The sequence below is a fragment of the Dendrobates tinctorius genome, unplaced genomic scaffold (assembly GCF_039654945.1).
Source record: "Dendrobates tinctorius isolate UK_male_01 unplaced genomic scaffold, ASM3965494v1 ptg000116l, whole genome shotgun sequence".
Classification (NCBI taxonomy): domain Eukaryota; kingdom Metazoa; phylum Chordata; class Amphibia; order Anura; family Dendrobatidae; genus Dendrobates; species Dendrobates tinctorius.
In genome coordinates, this window is record NW_027361784.1 from 12,900,630 (window position 1) to 12,923,854 (window position 23,225).

Below are 23,225 nucleotides of genomic sequence, written 5' to 3' on the forward strand. Positions count from 1 at the left end.
GGATCTGGCCATAGTTAATGCCTAATTACCTTCTGCTTTATATACAACTAGCTGAAGAGCCCGGCACTGCCCTGGCATAGTAACTAACTGTGGTTAGTTATAACAAATTATAATTATCCTCCATCCCATAGTCCCATGCCCATATACCCATCATACATATCCTCCAAGCATGTATTTGGAAGTCGCCTTGCTACACTTGTAAGGAGAGCTTTAAACTAGAACAACATGGGAAGGGAAGCAAAAGACCAGAAAAAGCCATACACCTGACAAATGCTATTGAGAACTCTGCTATTAGAAGTGGAAAGGAAGAACAAAGACGAAAGAATCTAATTAATAAAAATATTGGAGAAAGAGAAACCAATCACAAACTAAAATGTTTCTATATTAATGCACAAAGCATGGGCAACAAACAAGGAGAATTGGAACTACTAACACAGGAAAAGAAATATGATGTCATTGGAATCACTGAAACTTGGTGGGACAATACACATGATTGGAATACAAGACTAGAAGGATACAACTTATTTGCAAGAAACAGACTTGATAAACGAGGAGGGGGTGTCGCATTGTATGTTAGAAACGCGTATATCTGCACAGAGATTGAAGCTTCAGAGACTGGGAGTTCTGTGGAAACTGTTTGGGTAAGAATACAAGGACAGAACAACGGAAAGGACACCATTGTAGACATTTACTACAGGCCGCCTGTGCAAGCTGAAGCTATGGATGAACTCTTTATGCATCAAATGGCCAAGTTCTCCAAAAAATATGACATAGTTGTCATGGGAGATTTCAACTATCCAGACATTTGTTGGGAATCTCTCTCAGGCAAAACTAACAGGTCAAGGAAATTCTTATCCTCTCTTGCTGACAACTTTATCTTCCAAAAGATAAGGGAGAAAACAAGGGGAACTGCTACCTTGGATCTAATCCTTATAAACAGGGAGGAAATGGTTGAGGAGGTAAAAGTGGCTGGGACCCTAGGAGGTAGCGACCATGCTATTTTAGAATTTTGGATAACTAGAGGCGGAAGACCTGTGAAGACTCAGACGTCAAGGTTAGATTTCAGAAAGGCAGATTTTAAGGGATTCAGAAAGAGAATTGGAGGGATCCAATGGCTGGATATCCTTAAAGACAAAAATGTCCAGGAAGGATGGGAAATCTTGAAAAATGAAATTCTCAAAGCACAGTTGTTAACAATTCCGAAAAGAGGGAAGAATAGGAAGCAGTTAAGGAAACCAGGATGGATGAACACAGAACTTAAGCACATGCTAAAAAGGAAGAAAAAAATGTTTATAAAATGGAAAGAGGGAGGCATATCTAAAGAAGAATATAATGCTGTCTGCAGAACCTGCAGGGCACAAATCAGATTAGCTAAAGCTAAAAATGAATTGAGGCTTGCAAGAGATGTCAAAAGCAATAATAAAGGATTTTGGGGATATGTCAAAAGTAAAAGAAAAGTCAAAGATGCTATAGGATTTTTACAGGATGAAAATGATGAAATAGTAAGTCAGGATGTTGAGAAGGCTGAACTTTTAAATTCCTATTTTGCATCTGTTTTCTCTCAGAAAGGAAATGTAACATCAACTGTTATTCACTGTCCTATTAAGGGAATAGAAGAATCCAGGATATCTATAAACAGAAAGATAGTGAGGAAACACTTAGCTAACCTAAATGAATTCAAGTCTCCAGGTCCAGATGAATTACACCCCAGAGTACTGAAGGAGATAGCAGAAGAAATTTTTGAACCCCTCTCTATAATCTTTGAAAATTCTTGGAGAACAGGAGAAGTGCCAGAAGACTGGAGAAGAGCAAATGTTGTTCCTATCTTCAAAAAGGGGAAGAAGGTGGACCCAGGTAACTATAGGCCGGTGAGTCTGACTTCTATACCAGGAAAGATCTTTGAACAAATTATTAAACAACATGTATGTCAATACCTGGATAAGAATGAAGTGATTAAACAGAGTCAGCATGGGTTTGTAACTAATAAGTCATGTCAGACTAACTTAATTTCCTTCTATGACGGTATCACTGATTGGGTAGATCAAGGAAATGCTGTAGATATAGTATATCTTGACTTCATCAAAGCATTTGACAAAGTCTCTCATACAATCCTTATTGAAAAAATGATTAAGTATGGAATGGACAAGGCAACTGTTAGGTGGATTCATAACTGGCTTAGTGATCGGACCCAAAGAGTGGTCGTAAATGGCTGCACATCCAGTTGGAAGAATGTCTCAAGTGGGGTACCACAGGGCTCTGTCCTGGGCCCTGTATTGTTCAACATCTTTATCAACGATTTAGATGAAGGAATTGAGGGTAAACTGATTAAATTTGCTGATGACACAAAGCTAGGAGGGATAGCTAATACTAGAGAAGAGAGAGAGAGGATTCAAAAAGATTTAAATAAACTGGAGAAGTGGGCAGCAACTAACAGAATGGTTTTTAACAGGGAGAAATGCAAAGTACTACATCTGGGCAATAAAAATGGAAAAAGCATATATAGAATGGGAGGAATAGGGCTAAGTGACAGCACATGTGAAAAAGACTTGGGTATACTAATAGATCACAGACTGAATATGAGTCAACAGTGTGATGCAGCAGCAAAAAAGGCAAATGCAATTCTAGGATGTATTAACAGAAGCATACAGTCTAGATCACGTGAAGTCATTATTTCCCTCTACTCCTCTTTGGTCAGACCTCATCTGGAATATTGTGTCCAGTTTTGGGCACCACATTTTAAAAAAGACATCAACAAACTGGAGCAAGTTCAGAAAAGAGCGACCAGAATGGTGACCGGTCTGCAAACCCTGTCTTATGAGGAAAGGTTGCAGGATTTGGGAATGTTTAGTTTGCAAAAGAGAAGACTGAGAGGAGACTTAATAGCTGTCTACAAATATCTAAAGGGCTGTCACATTGTAGAAGGATCAACTTTATTCTCATTTGCACAAGGAAAGACTAGAAGCAATGGGATGAAACTGAATGGGAGGAGACACAGATTAGATATTAGAAAAAACTTTTTGACAGTTAGAGTGATCAATGAGTGGAACAGGCTGCCACGAGAAGTGGTGAGTTCTCCTTCAATGGAAGTCTTCAAACAGAGGCTGGACAGACATCTGACTGGGATGATTTAGCGAATCCTGCTTTGAGCAGGGGGTTGGACCAGATGGCCCAGGAGGTCCCTTCCAACTCTACGATTCTATGATTCTATGATTCTATGATTCCATCCCATAGTCCCATGCCCATATACCCATCATACATATCCTCCATCCCATAGGCCCGTGCCCATGTACCCATCATACATATCCTCCATCCCATAGGCCCGTGCCCATATACCCATCATACATCCTCCATCCCATAGTCCAGTGCCCATATACCCATCATACATCCTCCATCCCATAGTCCAGTGCCCATATACCCATCATACATATTCGCCTGTTATGGATGAGTCACTAAAGGAGGAAAAGACAAAAATAATAGCTAAGTCCAGAAAACCAGAGAAGTTGGAAGCTATCGGATTGCAGACCCCTGAACCTATCCACAACAACTAGCAGTAGCCGTGGGGGGTTCCTACGGTGCCCTAGACCCCTCGATCACAGCCGGAGAACTAAATTAGCCTAAAGACAGAAAGGGGAAATCTAACCTGCCCCAGAGCAGACCCCAAAGCAATAGGCAGCCCCCAACATATAATGACTGTGAAGCGAGATGAAAAACACTAACACAGATAGAAAGATAGGTTGAGCAAATCATGGGCCCAAGCTAACTAAGTAGGACAGGATAGAAAAGCTGCTGTCTGCAATCCACAAAAATCCTATCCAAAAATGAACCAACAGACTGATAGGAAAAACAGGCCCTGAAGTCGCTAGGCTTCAAAAGACTATATCAGCACTCAGGTATATTCTGAAGACAGAGCCAGAGATCAACAGATCAGAGACAAAAATGGAATTCAGCTCACCCCTGGCCCGGGATGGCTGAACTCCAAAAAACAAGGCAAACAAAACCAGAACTAAAGTGTACAAAAGGCAGAGCAAAACTTAGCTTTGAGAAGCAGAAATCAGACTGGTCTCCAAGAATCCAGCTGGAAAATCACCGGCAAGGCAGCAGGGCATCGGCTGCCTTATATCCAGTCATCAGTTCCTGTGACCCAGTCATCATCTACCTGCTCAGCTGTTTGGTAATCAGCGTCACTACCTTCCTTCGCCAGAAGAGGGAGTTCATCAGACCTCACTGGTGAAGGGAAAAATGAACTCACAACATCCGCCATCCCATAGTCGAGTGCCCATATACCCCTCACACATCCTTCATCTCATAGTCCCATGCCCATATACCCATCATACATATCCTCCATCCCATAGTCCCGTGCCCATATACCCATCATACATATCCGCCATCCCATAGTCCCATGCCCATATACCCATCATACATATCCTCCATCCCATAGTCCAGTGCCCATATACCTAGCACACATCCTCCATCCTATAGTTCCGTGCCCATATACATATCCACCATCCCATAGTCCCATGCCCATATACCCATCACATATCCTCCATCCCATAGTCCAGTGCCCATATACCTATCACACATCCTCCATTCCATAGTCAACCATTATGACATCATAATGAGCGGCGGGGCTTGCAACCTATGATGAGTCAGCATCGCCATGGCAACCAATATGACATCATAATGAGGGGCGGGGCTTGATACGCACACACTGTTTCCCCAGTAAGTAGATAGGGGCAAAATTGTTTGGTGAATTGGAACGCACAGGGTTAAAATTTCGCCTCACAACATAGCTTAGGATGCTCTTGGGGTCCAGACGTGTGACCATGCCAAATTTTGTGGCTGTAGCTGCGACGGTGCGGATGCCTATCCCGGACATACACACACACATACATACATACACACATGCATACACACATACATACATACACACTTTGTGCTTTATATATTAGATAGGGTCCAATTTCCTGTTCTTGTGCTCTTTTACTATTCAGCTCGGCATGACCATGTTTTCTTGACCATCGTGACCTTTGGCCCTCTTCTACTTATTATCTATCTTACTTTGATTCCTGCCTGCTGCCTTGGTACTGGGATGTTTTAAGTTTATTTGGCCAAGTAAAAATGTTACTACTGAGGACTGGGAATTTATTCAGCAGTTGGATGACCAGAATAGCCCGCCATACAAGAAATGTCTGGCAACACTCTCTTCTAGATACATGGCAGCTGCAGTCAATCACAGACCTAAGTGGTCTTGTGACAGAAGAGTGGTGACTTCATCACTTTTATAGCTGACAAAGACCATCAGAGCAGCCTGTGCTGGATCCATAGGGTTAACATTCTATGAGTTTGTCAGAGTTTTATCACATTCTTGCTCCATCCAGTAGCATATTTATGTAGCCCTAACATCTGTAATTTCTTCAGTCCATCAATGTAAGATCCATTGTAAAAGGAGACTATGCAAAGAGTAACAACTGTGGAAAATTCACAGCCCCTGCGAATGGGTTAGGGTGAATAACTGATGATTTCTTAAAATATGCTTGTTTAGACCTTAAACAATTGCAATACTAGTCTATTGGATGGACAACTCAAGTTGGACTTCTTGCAACAGGAAGCCAAGAAATCAAAGTGGCTTCAAATCTTCTAATGCTATGATGGCAATTACACTGAACTCTTATTCAAGTAAGTATGTAAATATATAACAGAAAGAACCTTACAAATTTTGTTTGTCTTAATGTGCTCTACTTCCTGCCCTATGGCATCCATTTTGTAGTGTAGCACCCAAAATGTCATCTTTAAGATAAATATATATGTAGGTTCAGTCCACAAATGGGTGAAAAAATCATGTATGACTACAGTTCATCATTACATCATTTTCATTGTATAGATCCAATAACACTTTTCTTTACAAATGGTCTTTCCAGACTTCAGACTGTTAAAATGGTCTTCAAGGCAAGTTACAAGCACGTATCTGTTTTATCTCCTTGATAAACATAAAAGTTGGATAATTGCATTTCAGAGCTGATGACTATGGGCCTGGTGACATCTTTACCTACAAAACACTTCATATACATTTTTTGACTAATGTGCAGTTAGTAATTACAAGACCAATCAGTTACCAAGAATATTTTGGACACAGCTATTCCCAGAAATAAGAATGTGTAGCATACGAGAACAGTCCAGTTATTTGGAATGATCCTTTTTGTTGTGTTGATCCAACTGGATTTTTTCTCATTACTTTTTAAAGCATGAAGTGCGTAAAGTGCATAGAGGCCTCAATAGTCACGACATGTTGTGTCATAGTTATGTTGTAACGCGATGTGACCTCTGAGACTGGGTTGTGGTGATGTCATGACTTGCTTTGGTCGTGGCTTGAAGCCCTGTTCTATAGTGAAGATATCGGCGTTTGTATGCTGGAAGGACTGACCCTGAGGAACGAACGGCTGGACAACAAGCACCAGAGGCAATGGGGTTGATTGGTAAGTATGATTTTATGCATTTTGTATGCTTTAAGACTCTTTTGTGGTGACGTCATGATGCGCGTTGGTCATGGTTTGAAGGCCTGAAGCCCTCTACTAAGGTGAAGATACCGGCACATGTATGCGGAAAAAAGAAACCCTGAGGACCGAACAGGTGGGCAGCAAGCACCAGAGGCACTGAAAGTGAGTGGTAAGTATTATTTTTATCTTTTTTTACATGTTACATTTATCATGCTTTCGGGTCTGGAGCATAACAGGAAATATTAAATTAATGAAGAAAAAACGCTGCAAATCAAATTTCCTGGTAAAATCTATACAATTTGGAGAATGTGATAGCTTCAAAATCTGCTCATCTCCACTTGGCTCCTCACCAAAACATAAGGGTGATTTTAGTGAGAATTGCAGAGCATGGTCAAGGTTTGCGCAGCATGAATGGCCTTCACCGTAGACACTGTATAAGTAGAAGAAGCTTATCGACCAAGGATTTTGCTTTTTAGACAATTACTAACAACATTTAAAGAAGCTGAAGTCAGCTTTAACAGAAATTATAGCATATACCATGGGGCCAATTAATCAAATCTTTTATGCCAGAACACTTTTTTAAAGCTTTTTGAAAAGTTGCTAAAATTTTGCACAATGCAGAGCTGCACAAAGATTTTGTAACTTTTCTAGTGCCCATGCCAGTTTAAAGCGGTTCAGCCAAAATGGCTGGCAAACTTAACGTTAGACTTATTTGGCCGCTATGTGCCTAAAGCAGTGAACTCATACAGTATACCTGTTACAAGAGACCAACCCCACTGAATTTGATAATGCACGTGTACTTTAGCATGTGAGTAGTATAAGCAGATTCATTGCATAATACTAAAAATTTTGCACACATATCAAAGACTCCATGCATTGTGTTGAAAAACAGAATACTCTCAGTTTATGTATAACCTTACTGACGAACATGCTGTCAGCGGTAAAATCTTAATGTCATAACTAAACCAATAGGCTTAAAATATGCATTTAACCCCTTCATGTCATGGCCATTTTCCTTCTTTCCTTTTTTGTTTTATTCCTTGAGCCACAATTTTTTAATTTTCATCAATATAGCCATATTGATGTAATTTTTTTGTGTGGAATGAGTTGTACTTTTGAATTACAAACAATTCCACGATAGCTTTTTTTTTATTATTTACTATGTTCTACTATATGGAAAAACTGACCTGATAACATGATTCTCCAGTTTACTTCATGTATACAGATACCAAACATGTATAGTTTGTTTTTAATTTATGTAGTGAATAAAATTCTGAAATTTGTCTGATAAAAAGTTTTTGCATTTAGAATAGTTTTCAGAGATCCATAGCATTTCCATTTTTACGGATCTAGGGCTGTGTGATGACGTATTTTGTTCCCCCCTGAGCTTATGTTGTTATTGACTCCATTTTGAAGTAGATACAATGTTCTTATTGCCTATTATTGTATTTTATTGCAATGTTGCGGCAGATAAAAAAGCGTATTTTTGGCGCTTCTATTTTTTTCTCGTTACACCGTCTTCTGATCTGATTAATTTATTTTATATTTTGATAGATGGGTCATTTCTGAATGTGGCAATATCAAATATGTGTATATTTGTATTGTTTTATTTTCAATGGGGCAAAAGGGGGTAATTTGAACTTTTGTCATTTTTTTATTTTTTCATATTATAAAAAACCTATTTTAACTTTTTACTATAATTAATAGTCCTTGTAGGAGACTCAAAGCTATGATCATCCTATCACCTGTGCTACACATAGCAGAGCTTCAGCACTGCTATGCATAGCAAAAATCATGATCTCCTATGAATGCTGACCATGAGCCGATGTTAACAGAAGTATGATGGTGACAGTCATGACAACCCAATGGCATCCTGTGATCACGAGACAGGGGTGTTGATGGGGAATGATGTCAGCCCATGTTAAATCACACTGTCAGAGATTGACAATGGGATTTAACTGGTTAACAGCCACAGGTGGAGCTCCACCCGTAGCTGTTAAAGGCGCATGATTAAATCAGATGTCATGTGTGGGGAAAGAAGTGGGCTCAGCATGTGAGCCCGCATGAAAGCCAAGGACATACTGTTAGGTACCAGGATTCTCCCTCTGCACAGGAAGGATCCCAAGCCTTATCTTCTCCTGTGGTCTCTTATTCAGTCCTGACCGCAGTAGATGCTGCTCGGCAAAGATATCAGACTCAGCTTCTTGCTCAAATTCGGGCTGTGCGCATTGGTATCACTGCCTCTCCAGGTCCAGCTATGGTAACTAACAATAGACAGCAGCGAGCAGTCATTCATGATGCTAAGTCCAGGATTCGCTTTACTGAGCATGCTCGTGAGGTGGTGATCTCTCATTGGTGGTCGGTTGGCAGCTGCTCAGGTCCTGTGCAGGCTCCGGATTGGCCTGCGAGCAAGGTCTTCTCTGATTGGACTTAGGCGCAGTCTATAATAGGATCTTTAGGGTGCCTATTGGTGTGCTAAGATCAATTGCGTTCATGTGTGTGGGTGGAGACTATGCCTCTCTTTCGGCTTGTTTGATCTAGTTTTACCTAGAGAGGCAGGTTTTTCTTTGGCTTGGCATAGTGCCTGTCTCGTCCACGTTTGCTGTTATCACAGGGTGTTTACAGGGCACAGTCAACAAAGCCACGTGCTTTATCCCTTTTGTTTTGAGCATAGCACACACCTTTTTGGTACTGCTCGGTGGTAAGCTGAGCTTGGTACTTGTATTTTTGCGCCACTCAGTGGAGCTGTTTTAGTTAGTTTTATTTCCGTTGCCACTTGGCATCTAGCTTAGCTGGTATTCCGCCACCTGTGCTCACCCCTCAGTCCACACAGGGTGATGTTTAACCCTGTGTGTTGTTTGTGATCGCTTACCGCACTGCTCCACCATTGCTCAGTAGCAGCTGGTTTACATCTTTGCATGGTGGACCCCGGATTGCGATCGCACTAAATAAAATAACTAATAAAGTGCGATCCGCCAACCCTGACACACATACAGTGGGGGAAATAAGTATTTGATCCCTTGCTGATTTTGTAAGTTTACCCACTGACAAAGACATGAACAGTCTATAATTTTAAGGGTAAGTTAATTTTAACAATGAGAGATAGAATATCAAAAATAAAATCCGTAAAATCGCATTGTATGAATGTTGTAAATTTATTTGCATTTTGCAGTGAGAAATAAGTATTTGATCCTCTACCAACCATAAGAAGTTCTGGCTCCTACAGACCAGTTAGACGCTCCTAATCAACTCGTTACCTGCATTAAAGACAGCTGCCTTACATAGTCACCTTTATAAAAGACTCCTGAGGAAAAGAGGGAAATTAAATGAGGGCAAGAGGGATGGAGAGGAAGGGTAGGGGGTGGTAATCCTGCTGATAATAAGCCAATTTTTTCCTTAATAGTGGAGAAACTAAAACATGTATAAATATATATAACATAAACATAGTTGATTGCTTAATTCCATGATTTATAGCTTAAACTTATTTTGATATTCAAACCAATGTAGCCAGTTTTCCCGGATAACGATATTTTCTGCTTTTATTTATAAAAAATATCAGAAATTTTGCAAAAATTACACAAAATTGCAATTTTAAAACGTGGAATGATTATCCATTTAAACCAGATAGTCATATTACACAAAAAATATTAATAAATAACATTTCCTTAATGTCTGCTTTAAATCAGCAGCATTTATAAAATGTTGTTTTATTTTGTTTGCATTTTAACAGTATAAAAATGTAGCAGTAATTTTTCATTTTTTCAAGGAAATTTACAAAACTATTTTTTTTAACCTATTAAGTTTTGAAGTGACTTTGAGAGACCTATAAAAGGGAAAATCCCAAACTTTATATAATTTAAAAGAAAACCAACATATTCAAAATTGCATTGAGGTAGTTTATTAACCCTTCAGGTGCTTTTCAAGAATTAATACAAAGTGGCAAAACAGAAATAAAGAAATGCATTTTTACAATCAAAATGTTGATAACTTCTGCAGTTGCAAGACCTTAAGGGCATTATTAGGCCATGAACTGCAACGGCAGACATCATGAACACACAATCAAGATCTCAGGGTGCCGATGAGGTTAAAGAGGGAGCCCTCACAATCTGCTAACCACCTAGATGCTGTAGTCATTATTGACAGCAGCATTTAAGGGGTTCAACGATTATAGTGGGAACCAATACTAATTGTGGCTGATGCAGCAAATTGTCAGCTACAGTGTACAGCTGACAGCTATAGGATTGTTAACCATAGGGGAATAGTATATTCTTAAAGCACAGGTCAGTCAAGACATCTTGGTGGACACAAAGGTGTTAAAATGAAGTAAATTTAGTAGAAAAACCTCAAATATAAATAATCATTCATGTCAATAAAATATTCTACAACAAATCCAATATTAGCAAACTATTCTGCACAAAGTTACTTAGTCCACAAAGAGTATATTTCTAAACACGATAATTTGGAGAAAGTTAAATACAAGCAACTCACTCTTATCTTCTGACTTTCTGAACAATGTATTATAAAACTATTTGGACCTGACAGTCGTGATTCCTCTAGAGGGACAACACTACAGAGTTGTCATGTTGCTCCGTACTGCTGGTACTGTTAAACATGAAGATTTATTACAGAGGCTGCTTTGATCAAATCAGCGCTTCTCTATTATTAGTCAGAAAACCTGATTGGAGGATGTCATGTCACACTCCCACTGGTGTGAGCTCTATTGCTGGGTCTTCTCTGTAATAAATAAGATCTGCTTTGCCAAGAGCAGCCTCAGTAATAAATCTTCAAGTTTAACAGCACAAGCAATATGGTGGGGCACTATAAAAATATTCTATTGTAAGTTCAACACTTGGTAGTGTACACAGTAATGGTACCCCTCCATTATAACCCACATGTGTATTCAAATAATGGTTTTAAAGATTAAGATTTGTGATGGGCAAACCCATGTATGTTCGGGTTCAGCAGGCTTGGGTTAACATTTTTTAAAAAAAATTTGTTTCAGGTACCAGAATGGTAACTTAACTCGAACTCGAACCAAGACTCCAGACAGAGGAATGGAGGGCCAGAACATCCATTGTTTACCATGCTGTCATCTGCATGATAGTGCGGGAAACATGGGCTCTGATCAGTGGTAAGATCGTTACCTCCAGGCAGATCGCTGAGGTTCCCACGCTGTCAGATGACAGCTTTAGGCTAGCAACTGTGGTAAGTGGTTAAAAGGATACTGCCGGTCACAGGCATCAGCTTATGAGAGTACTACTCTCATCGTCCTAAATCTGCTCTTGTTGATTGCAACGAGAGTAGGCTGATCAGAGTATTAATTGCCTAGCACCTGTGCAGTAAATAAATAAATGGGGTTGGTTCCCCTCTATTTTAGGTAATCAATAGAGGTAAAACTGATTGCTGTGGGCTGCAACTCACAGCTGTCAACTTTATATTGCCTGGTTATCAAAAATAAAGGGGTTCCCACACCTTATTTTTCAATTATTTAAATAAATAATGAAAAAAGTGGTGTGGGGTCCCACCCATTTTTGACAACAAGCCAAGCTAAAGCAGACAGCAGAGGGCTGGTATACTCAGACTGGGAAGGGACCATGGATAATGGCCCCCAAGCCAGAAATTAGTAGCTAACAGGTGCCTCAGAAAAGGCACATCTATCAGATGCGCTAATTCGGGCCTTCTGCCCAGCTCTTCAAATGTAGTAATAGTTTTGGGGTTGATGTCAGCTGTTTTAAGGCCACTGACATCAAGCTCAGGGGTTAGAAACAGAGAAGCGTCTATAACAAGTCCCTATTGCTAATCCCATAATCATTTTATGAAAAATACACAACCTGAATAAAGTCAGACTGAATAATCTCCACACCCTCTTTTACCCATTTAGTCACAAAAAATAAAAAAGCAAAGTTGTACTCACTTTTTCCACCATAACCCATTGTTGTCCCACGATGATTCAGATGATAAGGAGAGTGGTCACATCAGTGATCCAGCTGCTCTCCACACCAGCCGGAACACACTGAAACAGTGTTAGGGTTGGAGGATCACACTTCATTAGTTATTATATTTTGTGCGATCGCAACCCTGGGTCCACCGTGCAGAGATGTAAACCTGCTGCTAATGAGCAATGGTGGAGCAGTGACGCGAGCGATCTCAAAAAACACACAGGGTTAAATGTCACCCTGTGTGGACTGAGTGCAGATTACCCTACTCTGATAACTTCTCAGAGGGGTGAGCACTGGCCATGGAATACCAGCTCAGCTAGACGTCGAGTGGCAATGGAAATAACAGTAACTAAAACAGCTCCACTGAGTGGCGCAAAAATACAAGTACCAACCTCAGCCAACTGCCGAGCGGTACCAAAAAGGTGTGTGCTATGCCCAAAACAAAAGGGTCAAAGCACGTGTCCTGTAAACAGCCCATGCTAACAGCACACGTGGCTGAGACAGGCACTAGACCAAGCCAAGGAAAAACCTGCCTCTCTAGGTAAAACTAGATGATCACACAAGCCGACAGAGCGGCAAAGTCTCCACCCACACACACATGACCGCAAATGATCTTAGCATGCCGCTGGGCAACCCAAAGATCCTTTTATAGACTGCGCCTAAGTCCAATCAGGCAGGACGCTGCTCGCGGGCCAATCCGGAGCCGGCACAGGACCTGAGCAGCTGACAACCGACCACCAATGAGAGGTCACCAACTCACGAGCATGATCAGTAAAGCAAATCTTGTACTTAGGCTCAGGAATGACCGTTCATTGCTGTCTATTGATAGCTACCATACCATAGCTGGACCTGGAGAGGCAGCAGTATCAATATGCGTAGCCCTGTGTCTGAGCAAGACGCTGGGACCGATATCTTTGCTGAGCAGCATCTACTGCGATCGAGACTGAATGGGAGATGGCAGGAGAAGATAAGGCTTGGGATCTACCCTGAGCAGTGAGAGAATCTCTATGCCTAACATTACCCCCCCTCCTAGCTCCCCTCCCGTGAGCGTCGCTACACTCGAAGGATGCAATAAGCTGTGGGGCACAAATGTGCTCAACCTGCTCCCAGATCCTATCTTCCGGTTAATGACCCTTCCAATCAACCCAAAAATTTTTTTGCTACGCACCACCTTGGAACCAACAATCGTGTTCACTTCAAATCGTCCGAAGACATACCCAAAGTCTCAGCAGAAGACTCAGAAAACCGAGACATGTGAACAGGTTTAAGGAGGGAGACGTGAAAGGTGTCAGTAATATTCAGATGCGGCAGAAGGGACAAGCAATATACCACAGGATTTACCTGTTCAAGGACCTTGAAAGGACCCAAATAGCGAGGAGCAAACTTAGTGGACTCTACACACAGCTTGGTATTATGAGCCAAGAGCCACACTAAATCACCAGGTGCAAAAACAGGAGTGGGGCAGTGATGCGCATCAGCAGAGACCCTCATCCTCTCTATAGAGGCCCTGATGGCATCCTGTGTGTGGTCCCAGATGTCACAAGCCTCGACAGTCCAGTCCACCACACTAGAGTCAGAAGACGGATGCTGACTGTAATTAAGGAGAAACAGTGTCTGCCCTGTAGAATCGGCTACCGAGTTGTTAAGATAAAACTCTGCCCATGGCAGTAAGGATGCCCAGTCATAATGCCTGGCAGAGACAAAATGCTGAAGGTACGTGACCAAAGTCTGATTGGCTCTCTCTATCAACCCATTTGTCTCGGAATGATATGCTGAAGAAAGATTAAGTTCAATACTGAGCAGCCTACAAGGCTCTCTCCAGAACCGGCAAGCAAACTGGGGACCCCAGTCACTGACTATCTTGTCAGGCATCCTGTGAAGACGGCAGATGTGCCTTACAAATAGCACAGTCAAAGCTCGAGCCGATGGTACGCGTGGAAGAGGAACAAGATGAACCATCTTGAGAAATGGTCGGTGACTACCCAGATGACAGTATTGTTACGGGACTTGGGCAAGCCCACAATGAAGTCCATCCCGACCATCTCCCAGGGATTATCTGCCACTGGCAAGGGATGTAGCAAGCCTGCAGGCTTCTGCCGAGAAGGCCGATTCTGGGCACAAGAAACACATGCCAGAACATAGTCCATAATGTCACGCGCCATCCGCTTCCTCCAATATGACCTCGCTAGGAGCTCAGTAGTCCTCTTGATTCCAAAGTGCCCTACCAACTTAGACGTGTGAACCCACGAGAGAACTTCCAGCTGCAGGTTTGGTGGTACAAGAGTCTTACCCAAGCAAAACCGGAGCCACCGTTCACAGACTCTCTGAAGGGATAATTAGCCATGGCTCATCCCTTGAACAACACTACATAAGGGGATAAGGCGCCAGCTCGTAAATTCTTGTCTCCCGAGAGAAAGTGTATGGTAAATTTGAATCTGGAGAAGAATAGAGACCACCTGGCCTGGCGAGAGTTTAATTGGTGGGCCGTCTGCAAATAAAGCACATTTTTATGGTACGTATACACCTGAAAGGGATGCCGAGCTCCTTCCAGAAGGTATTTCCATTCGGTGAAAGCCAACTTCATGACCAATAGCTCCCTGTCCGCAATAGAATAATTACTTTCCGCTGGGAGAAGGACTTAGAAAAGAAGAAGCAGGGCCATTTCCAACCGTGAGCATCCTTCTGATACAACACAGCCCCCGCACCGACGGAAGAAGCATCCACATCCAGGATGAAAAGCTTATCCACATCTGGTCAATGTAACACAGGAGCCCTAGCGAAATGGGATTTTAGGGAGATGAAGGCCTCAGAAACCTCTTTCAACCATGACTTGGGGTTAGCCCCCTTCTTGGTGAGAGCTACCAAGGGAGCCGTGAGGGTGAGGGTGGGGTCCAAAGACATACTGATAGGGAATTTAGATTGTGAGCCCCATGGGGACAGTGATAATAATGTGTGCAAAATGTAAAGCACTGAGGAAAATGTTAGCGCTATATACAAATGAAGATTATTTATTAGTATTTATTTAATTAATAAACCCCATAAAGCACTGCACCACATTAAGGAAATGAGGCACCTGCCAGTTCAACACTGATTCCACCAAGGATCCATAGCCAAACCCTTGGCTGAGATGATATAGCCAAGGAATGGTAAGGATTCCTGCTCAAAGAGACACTTCTTAAGTTTGGCATGAAGAGAGTAGGCACGCAAGAGTTCAAAAACTCTGGCACCGTCTCTACGATGAGCATCCAGATTGGGGGAGAAGATGAGTATGTGATCCAAGTAAACGACTACAGAGGTGGATAACATCTCCCGAAAGAGGTCATTGACAAAGTCCTGGAAGACGGCTTGTGCATTACAATGTCAAAATGGCATTACAAAGTATTCATAATGCCCGACCAGAGTGTTAAACGCCGGCTTTCATTCGTCACCCTCTTGAATGTGTATTAGATTATAGGTGCCTCGCAGATCTAATTTAGTAAATATCCTCACACCCCGCAGTCTGTCAATCACCTTCGAGATAAGTGACAGAGGATATTTATTTTTAATGGTGATGGCTTTGAGACCCCATAATCTATACAAGAACGAAGTTCCCTGTTCTTCTTCTGGACGAAGAAGAACCCAGCCCCAGCAGAATACACAGATTTACTAATAAATCCCGTCGCTAGATTCTCCTTTATATATGCCAACATCGCCTTAGTCTCCGGGAGCGACAAAGGGTATACACATCCGCGAGGTGGCTCTGCCCCCCCGGTATGAGGTCTATCCGACAATCATAGGGACAATGGGGAGGAAGTGTCTCCACGGCTTTCTTTGAGAACACATCCACATACTGCCAGTAGTGCTTCGGGAGCGAGGTTAGATCTGCTGGAACCTCGGACAACCCAACCAGGACTTGGGCCTTGAGGCACTTTCCCTCATATGACCTACTCCATCCCTGTATATTCCCAGTAGCCCAATCAATATGGGGTGAATGGTGACGCAACCAGGGCATACCCAGCAATACCTCATCAATTCCCTCGGGGATGACTAGCAAGGAGATTAACTCCAGATGTTCTGGGGAGAACGCAAGGAAAAGCAGGATGGTCTGATGGGTGATCTGGTAGGGAAGCATTGGACCGTTAACCACCCGGATGGTAACGGGCTTAAAGACCATCACCAGGGTATTGCGTGCCGTCTGGCAAAGGAAGGGACATAAAATTACCCTCTGCCATGGAATCCATGCAAGCCTTTGCAGGGAGTGAGGTTGACCCTTAGGACAGTGTCACTTTGAAGGTTAATATGGAGGTAATGTTCGACGGCTAAAAAACTCCCCCAATAACCACTAAGGTTAGTTTCAGACTTGTGTTGAGGAGGGCTGCGGATGGCAGCTTACTTCCTCCTCCTCCAAAATTTTGCATTTCCGTGCGGTCCCTGCACACATCAAACCGCCGCATGAGGGCGCATCCGCATACAACGCATATCCCTGCGTATCCAATGTTAAAGATAGCTAGGCAGGGAAATGTTGAATGTATGGGGCAGTAGGCAGAGTGTGGGCGGAGCTTCACAGAGGAAGAAAGGAGGAAGTAGGCTGCCATCCACAGCCCTCCTGAACGCTAGTGTGAAACTAGCCTAAAGACGGCCGTTCACTTTTGACGCCTGGTACGCTTGTTGGCGACAAGACCAGACTGCTCACAGATAGGACGAGATGGTGAAGGGAGAACAGAACAGAATTTAGCCTCCATCCGACGACCCACCAGAGACTCTCTCGGTACAAGTCCAAGTCGGAGACCCCAAAGGATTGGTGAGATTAGGTGCCAACCGAAACCTTTGTCTACACTAGGCTCGTTCCAACCTTTGTTCGGCAAACCAAAGTTCGATACGAGTGGAGATAGATATTAAATCCTCCAGTGTAGTAGGGATCTCCCTCGTGGCCAGTGCATCTTTATCATAGTCTGCAAGGGCCCTGCCAAACACTGGGACCAAGACCTTGTGTGGCAACTCTAGTTTGGAAGCTAATGTCTGGAACCAAATAGCAAAAGAAGAAAGACGCGAACTCTTGCTGTGGAGGAGATAGGTGCTGACTGTACGTGGAGGGTCCACAAACAGTAGTCAGTAGATAAACAGTCGCACTCAAGTGTGGATTAATCTTGCAAAAAATCCTGAAGATTTTGTGAAATTTTTGGATTTTTATTTTATTTCAAATGCATCAAATAGTGTAACACCGCAGACAAAAGAAGTATCCAAAATGTGGGTATAATATCGTAATCCAGGATATGAGTATACTATGGTTACGTTTCGACCTACTAGGAGGCCTTTCTCAAACCATACTCAAGTAGTGTCAAGAAAAAGATTAATTAGAGCATTTTCAGAAGTCCCAAACAGGGGCTGATGGCATGGGAGCAGCACCGCAGGTCCAGGCTGCTCCCATGCCATCAGCCCCTGTTTGGGACTTCTGAAAATGCTCTAATTAATCTTTTTCTTGACACTACTTGAGTATGGTTTGAGAAAGGCCTCCTAGTAGGTCGAAACGTAACCATAGTATACTCATATCCTGGATTACGATATTATACCCACATTTTGGATACTTCTTTTGTCTGCGGTGTTACACTATTTGATGCATTTGAAATAAAATAAAAATCCAAAAATTTCACAAAATCTTCAGGATTTTTTGCAAGATTAATCCACACTTGAGTGCGACTGTTTATCTACTGGAACCAAATAGCAAACTGGCTGGTCGGCAAAGAGTTCTTCGTCAGAGACAGAAGTTGGAGGGCTATGTCATGGATAATCTGGGTTCCTAGAAAGACCTGCCTCAGAGCACTCAAAAAGCAAGATACACTCTGGACCACCAGGTCCTTACATTCCTATAACGGCAAAGCCCACTCCAACGCCCTGTCCATCAACAGAGACACCACAAATCCCACTTTGGCCAGTACAGACGAGAAATGTGAACTCAGTAGCTCCAGCTGGATTGAGCACTGGATCTCGAATCCCCTGCAAGCCTTACTATTCCCAGAAAACTTATCGGGGAGTGGGAAGTGTGAGTAAAATAGTGCAGGAGTCGCAGCTGAAACCCTAACTGCAGCTTCACTGGCTGACTGCGCCGTTACTGCAGATGTATCGACAGCTGAGGTCGCTCGTTCTAAGGTGGACAAACTGCTCTCCAGTTGCTGGATGCTCCGCTGAAGCTGCTGCTCATCCGCCATTGCTAGCCAGACCCTGGTTCTAAGATACTGTTAGGGTTGGCGGATCACACTTTATTAGTTATTTTATTTAGTGCGATCACAACCCGGGATCCACCTGCTGATAATGAGCAATGGCAGAGCAGTGCAGTGAGCGATCTCAAAGAACACAAGGGGTTAAACATCACCCTGTGTGGACTGAGTGCAGATTTCCTTGCTCTGATAACTTCTCAGAGGAGTGAGCACTGGCTGTGGAATACCAGCTCAGCTAGACGCTGAGAGGCACTGGAAATAACACTAACTATAACAGCTCCACTGAGTGGTGCGAAAATACAAGTACCAAGCTTAGCTAACCAAAAAGTTGTGTGCTATGCCCAAATCAAAAAGGTCAAAGCACGTGGGTTTGACTGTGCCCTGTAAACAACCTGTGCTAACAGCATACGTGGCACTAGGCCAAGCCAAGGAAAAACCTGCCTCTCTAGGTAAAACTAGATGATCACACAAGCTGACAGAGCGGCAGAGTCTACACCCACACACACGACGGCAAATTATCTTAGCGCGCCTCTGGGTGCCCCAAAGATCCTTTTATAGACTGCGCCTAAGTCCAATCAGACAGGACCTTGCTCACGGGCCAAGCCATCCGGCACAAGCACAGGACCTGAGCAGCTGACGACCGACCACCAATTAGAGGTCGCCACCTCACGAACATACTCACTAGATCGAATCCTGGACTTAAGGTACTGTCACACTTAGCGATGTACCAGCGATCCCGACCAGCGATATGACGCGGTCAGGATCGCGGGTACATCGCTAAGTGGTCACTAGTGAGCTGCCACATAGGCAGATCTCACTAGCGACATCGCTGGGGACGGGGATCGCTACTTTCCTGTCACACCAGGCGATCCTGCGTCCTCCCGCCCGGCTCCACGCGTCGCTTGTCTTCACAACAGGAAGCGCCACAGGAAGCTGACGACGAGAAACGGTCCTGAACGTTCTCACGCGATCAGCGATAACCAGCGGGGGAGCGGGTTGTAGGTAAGTATCAGACACAGCGATATCGCTAGCAATATCGCTATAACGTCACAAGTTATAGCGATATTGCTAGCGATATCTCTTAGTGTGACAGGCCCTTTAGTCTCAGGAATGACTGCTTGCTGCTGTCTATTGTTATTTACCATAGCTGGACATGGAGAGGCAGTGATAACAATGTGCATAGCCCAAGTCTGAGCAAGAAGTTGAGACTGAAGTTTTTGCTTAGCAGCACCTCCTGCGGTCGGGACTGAATGGGAGACCACAAGAGAAGATAAGGCTTGGGATCCATCCTGTGCAGTGGGAGAATTCCCATGCCTAACAAACAGGAGCATGATTAAGCTCCTGCAGTATGTAGCAGTGACGTGAGAAAGGTCACTGGGGTTCATAGCTGATGAACCCCGGTCATATCAGTGATGTCAGCACTCATGAGAATGTTTTCATGCAGCAAGCGGTGACATCAGTGAAATAACCGGGGTTCACCAGCTATAAACTTCGATTACCTTTCTCATATTAGCGTTACACACTGCAGGAGTGTTCTCCAGTCTCAGTGAGTTCTGGGTGGTTGCATCATGTCACCGCTCAACAAACCACCCAGATGTAGCAGAGCTGGAGTTTTACGTGGGACAGATATGGCTTATCTTCTCATCGGAAAGGTGAGGAATATGTTTTTTTTAATAAATAGGTAAAGAGGGTGGGGAGTTTTATTTTAAAAATGGACTTTACTCTTGATGTGTCTTTATTACATTAAGACTATGGGGAAAGTAATGGGGGAATCTTACAGACACCTCTCCATTTCTAACCTGTGGACTTGATGTCAGCTGACATTACAAAGCTGACATGAACCACATAACTATTAACTCACTTGCCACCACACCAGGGCAAGTTGAAAGAGCAAGGTTAGGCACCCCAATTGGCACATCTAATTGATGAACCATTTTTGGGGCCGCTCAGAGCTGATATTTTTAGTCTGGGAGGGGGACAATATTCAAGGCACTTTTGTAAGCTATTAATATTATCCTTCAGCTGTCTGTTTATCCTTTGCTGGTTATTGATTATAGGGGGACCCCACGTCATTTTTTTGGGGTCTCCCCTATAATAACTCCAATAAAAGATAATCAAACAGCTGTTATTAATAGCCTGAGAGCCTTTGTGGCTATTCCTTGTTACCAGAATATTAACATCAGCCCTCAGCCGTCGACTTTCCATGAGCTGTTTATGAAAATTACAGGGCCACCATGCCATTTTTTTCAAAAATGTTTTAAATTATTTATTGCACAGGCGCCGGATGATAAATACTCCCATCAGCCTCATGTGAGCTCATTGTTATCAGAAAGAGCAGGTGTAGTACGATGAGTTTAGTACTCTCAGAAATTGACAGCTGTGATCTTTTTACTGCCAGTCACAGCTGCTGGCTCACATGCTGTCATCGTACAACGTGAGAATAGTGTGATGAGCGGGGTGTGTGACGCTCTTTTGTCACAATCATGTTAAATGCCACTGTCAGAGATTGACAGTGGCATATAACATGTAAACAACCCCGAGTGGATCATGATTTGACCCACGGCTGTTAGGGGAATCTGTCAGCTGATGAAATGACATGTGCTGAAAAAATTGCGGACTCATCTACGGAGCCCGTAGCAAACTGGGGGAGGCGACCTTGGTCGTATCTATGCATCCAAGGTCGTAAAAGGGTTAATATTTTAGCCTGTTCAGTAATTAGTAGATTGCAAATTTTTCTTTTGATGGCAACATTGACAATTTAAGAAAGAAAATTGAAATATTTTTAACAAAAAAACTTAATTTAAAGAATAACTCATATTCTGATGACACTGTATTCTCTTTTACTTGATATATCCAACGTATATATAGAAATCAAGAATAAAAAAGTCATCAAATGAAACAACCCCATATAGTAGAGTAACGGAGCTTTTCCTTTTGATACATAGAGATGTAAAATAAATGAATTCTGACAATGTAGAAAGCTGACAATAATGTGCTTCTCTTTGTGTGGTGTAAAAAACTAGAGACAATTACCTGTGTATTCCAGATGGAACCCAGCTGCAGAAACACTGATGTCTGATTGAAAATTTAAGTACAGATTGTTTGATGTGCTGTTTAGAAGATGAGGTATGGTGGTTCCTAGGAATAAAAACATGTCATACACTGTATGAATAAGAATATATCGGACAAACCACAATAAATTATACTGAAATCTATGTTTTTACAACATCAAGGATGGTGGTCCGCTACTTTGATATTGATGTGTTATAGCTATGACAGTACATGTGTTCCAGGGCCGGACTGGGACTAAAATTCAGCCCTGGCATTTGAAGATACACAGGCCCACTAGTCACACGGTGACTATATAATATCTTTGTACACTTGTAGGTTACAAGAAGTGAGAGGAGATTAACACAACTATATAACATGTAGTCAGAGATGTGCCCAGTATTTCAGCTCAGTCCTATTCATTGCTTTTAGGTACAGTACTCCCCACAAAGCTCTGTCCCCTTTTGTATGCACGGTGACAGAATTCCTGGCAGAACTGCTATCCATTGGGCAACAAGACCCCCTGATCATAGCCGCCCTTATCATACCTCCCAAGTTTTGAAGAAGGGAAAGAGGGAGAAAGACAGCGGCACGCGCAGCGCAACGCAGCAAATTTTAGGTCACACCCCGGCCACATCCATTTCGCAACTAGTCACACCCATGTCCACGCCCAACCGCACCCATTTAGCACTGCTGATCACACTGACTGGTACTCAGGGCACAGTGGCTGGCATTATTGGCACACTGACTGGCACTTAAGGAAGAGAAAAAACAGAGAGAGAGAGAAAAAAGAAAGCAGAGAGAGAGAAAGAAAGGAGAGCGAGAAAGAACAGAGAGAGAAAGAAGAAAGAACAGAGAGAGAAAGAAAGAGGGGAAGAAAGAAAGAAAGAAAGAACAGAGAGAGACAGAGAAAGAACAGAGAGAGAAAGAAGTAAAGAAAAGAAAGAAAGAACAGAGAGAGAGGAAAGAAAAATAAAGAAAGAGGGGAAAGAAAGAACAGAGAGAGAGAAAGAAAAAAGAAAGATTAGAGAGAGAAAGAAAGAACAGAGAGAGAGAAAGAAAATGAGGGAAAGACAGAACAGAGAATGAGAAAGAAAAAGAGAGAAAGAAATAAAGAAAGATTCTATAAAGATACTATAGCAGCCCGGCTCCCATTGTAGTGCCCACCTGAGCCTCCCGATGCAGGACATATCATGATCCGCTCCAATGGCTGGCATCCCTGATTCCAAAGCGATCCTGCTGTCTGCACTGTCGGAGGAGGACATGGTGATGGAACTGAAGTATTCCTAGTTCCGTCACAATCTCCTCATAAAATTATCTCATTTCCGGTCAGCTTCCAGCATATCACTTCCGGTGGAACGTCATGTGTGAGTTTTAAAATGCTCCTCGGGGCTCCGCTGTGTACTCCTGTGTCCATGGGAAAAGCCCGCTTTGTATGCTTCGCACACATATGGCTCCACTCCGAACACACACGGCTCCACTCCGTATACCCCATACACACGCGGCTCCGCTCCGTACACCAAGTACACACTCGGCTCCTCTATGTACAC

At 42.9% G+C, this 23,225-nt stretch overlaps 1 protein-coding gene across 8 annotated transcripts in view; it reads right to left on the minus strand.

The window, feature by feature from the left end:
* CSMD3 (CUB and Sushi multiple domains 3) overlaps window positions 1-23,225 on the minus strand; it is a 1,871,449-nt gene that overhangs the window by 322,571 nt on the left and 1,525,653 nt on the right. For all 8 annotated transcript variants that reach the window (XM_073590214.1, XM_073590213.1, XM_073590210.1 and 5 more), the window contains one exon: window positions 21,661-21,765. In XM_073590214.1, coding sequence (XP_073446315.1) covers window positions 21,661-21,765 — 105 coding nt within the window. The remainder of the gene's footprint in view (window positions 1-21,660; window positions 21,766-23,225) is intronic.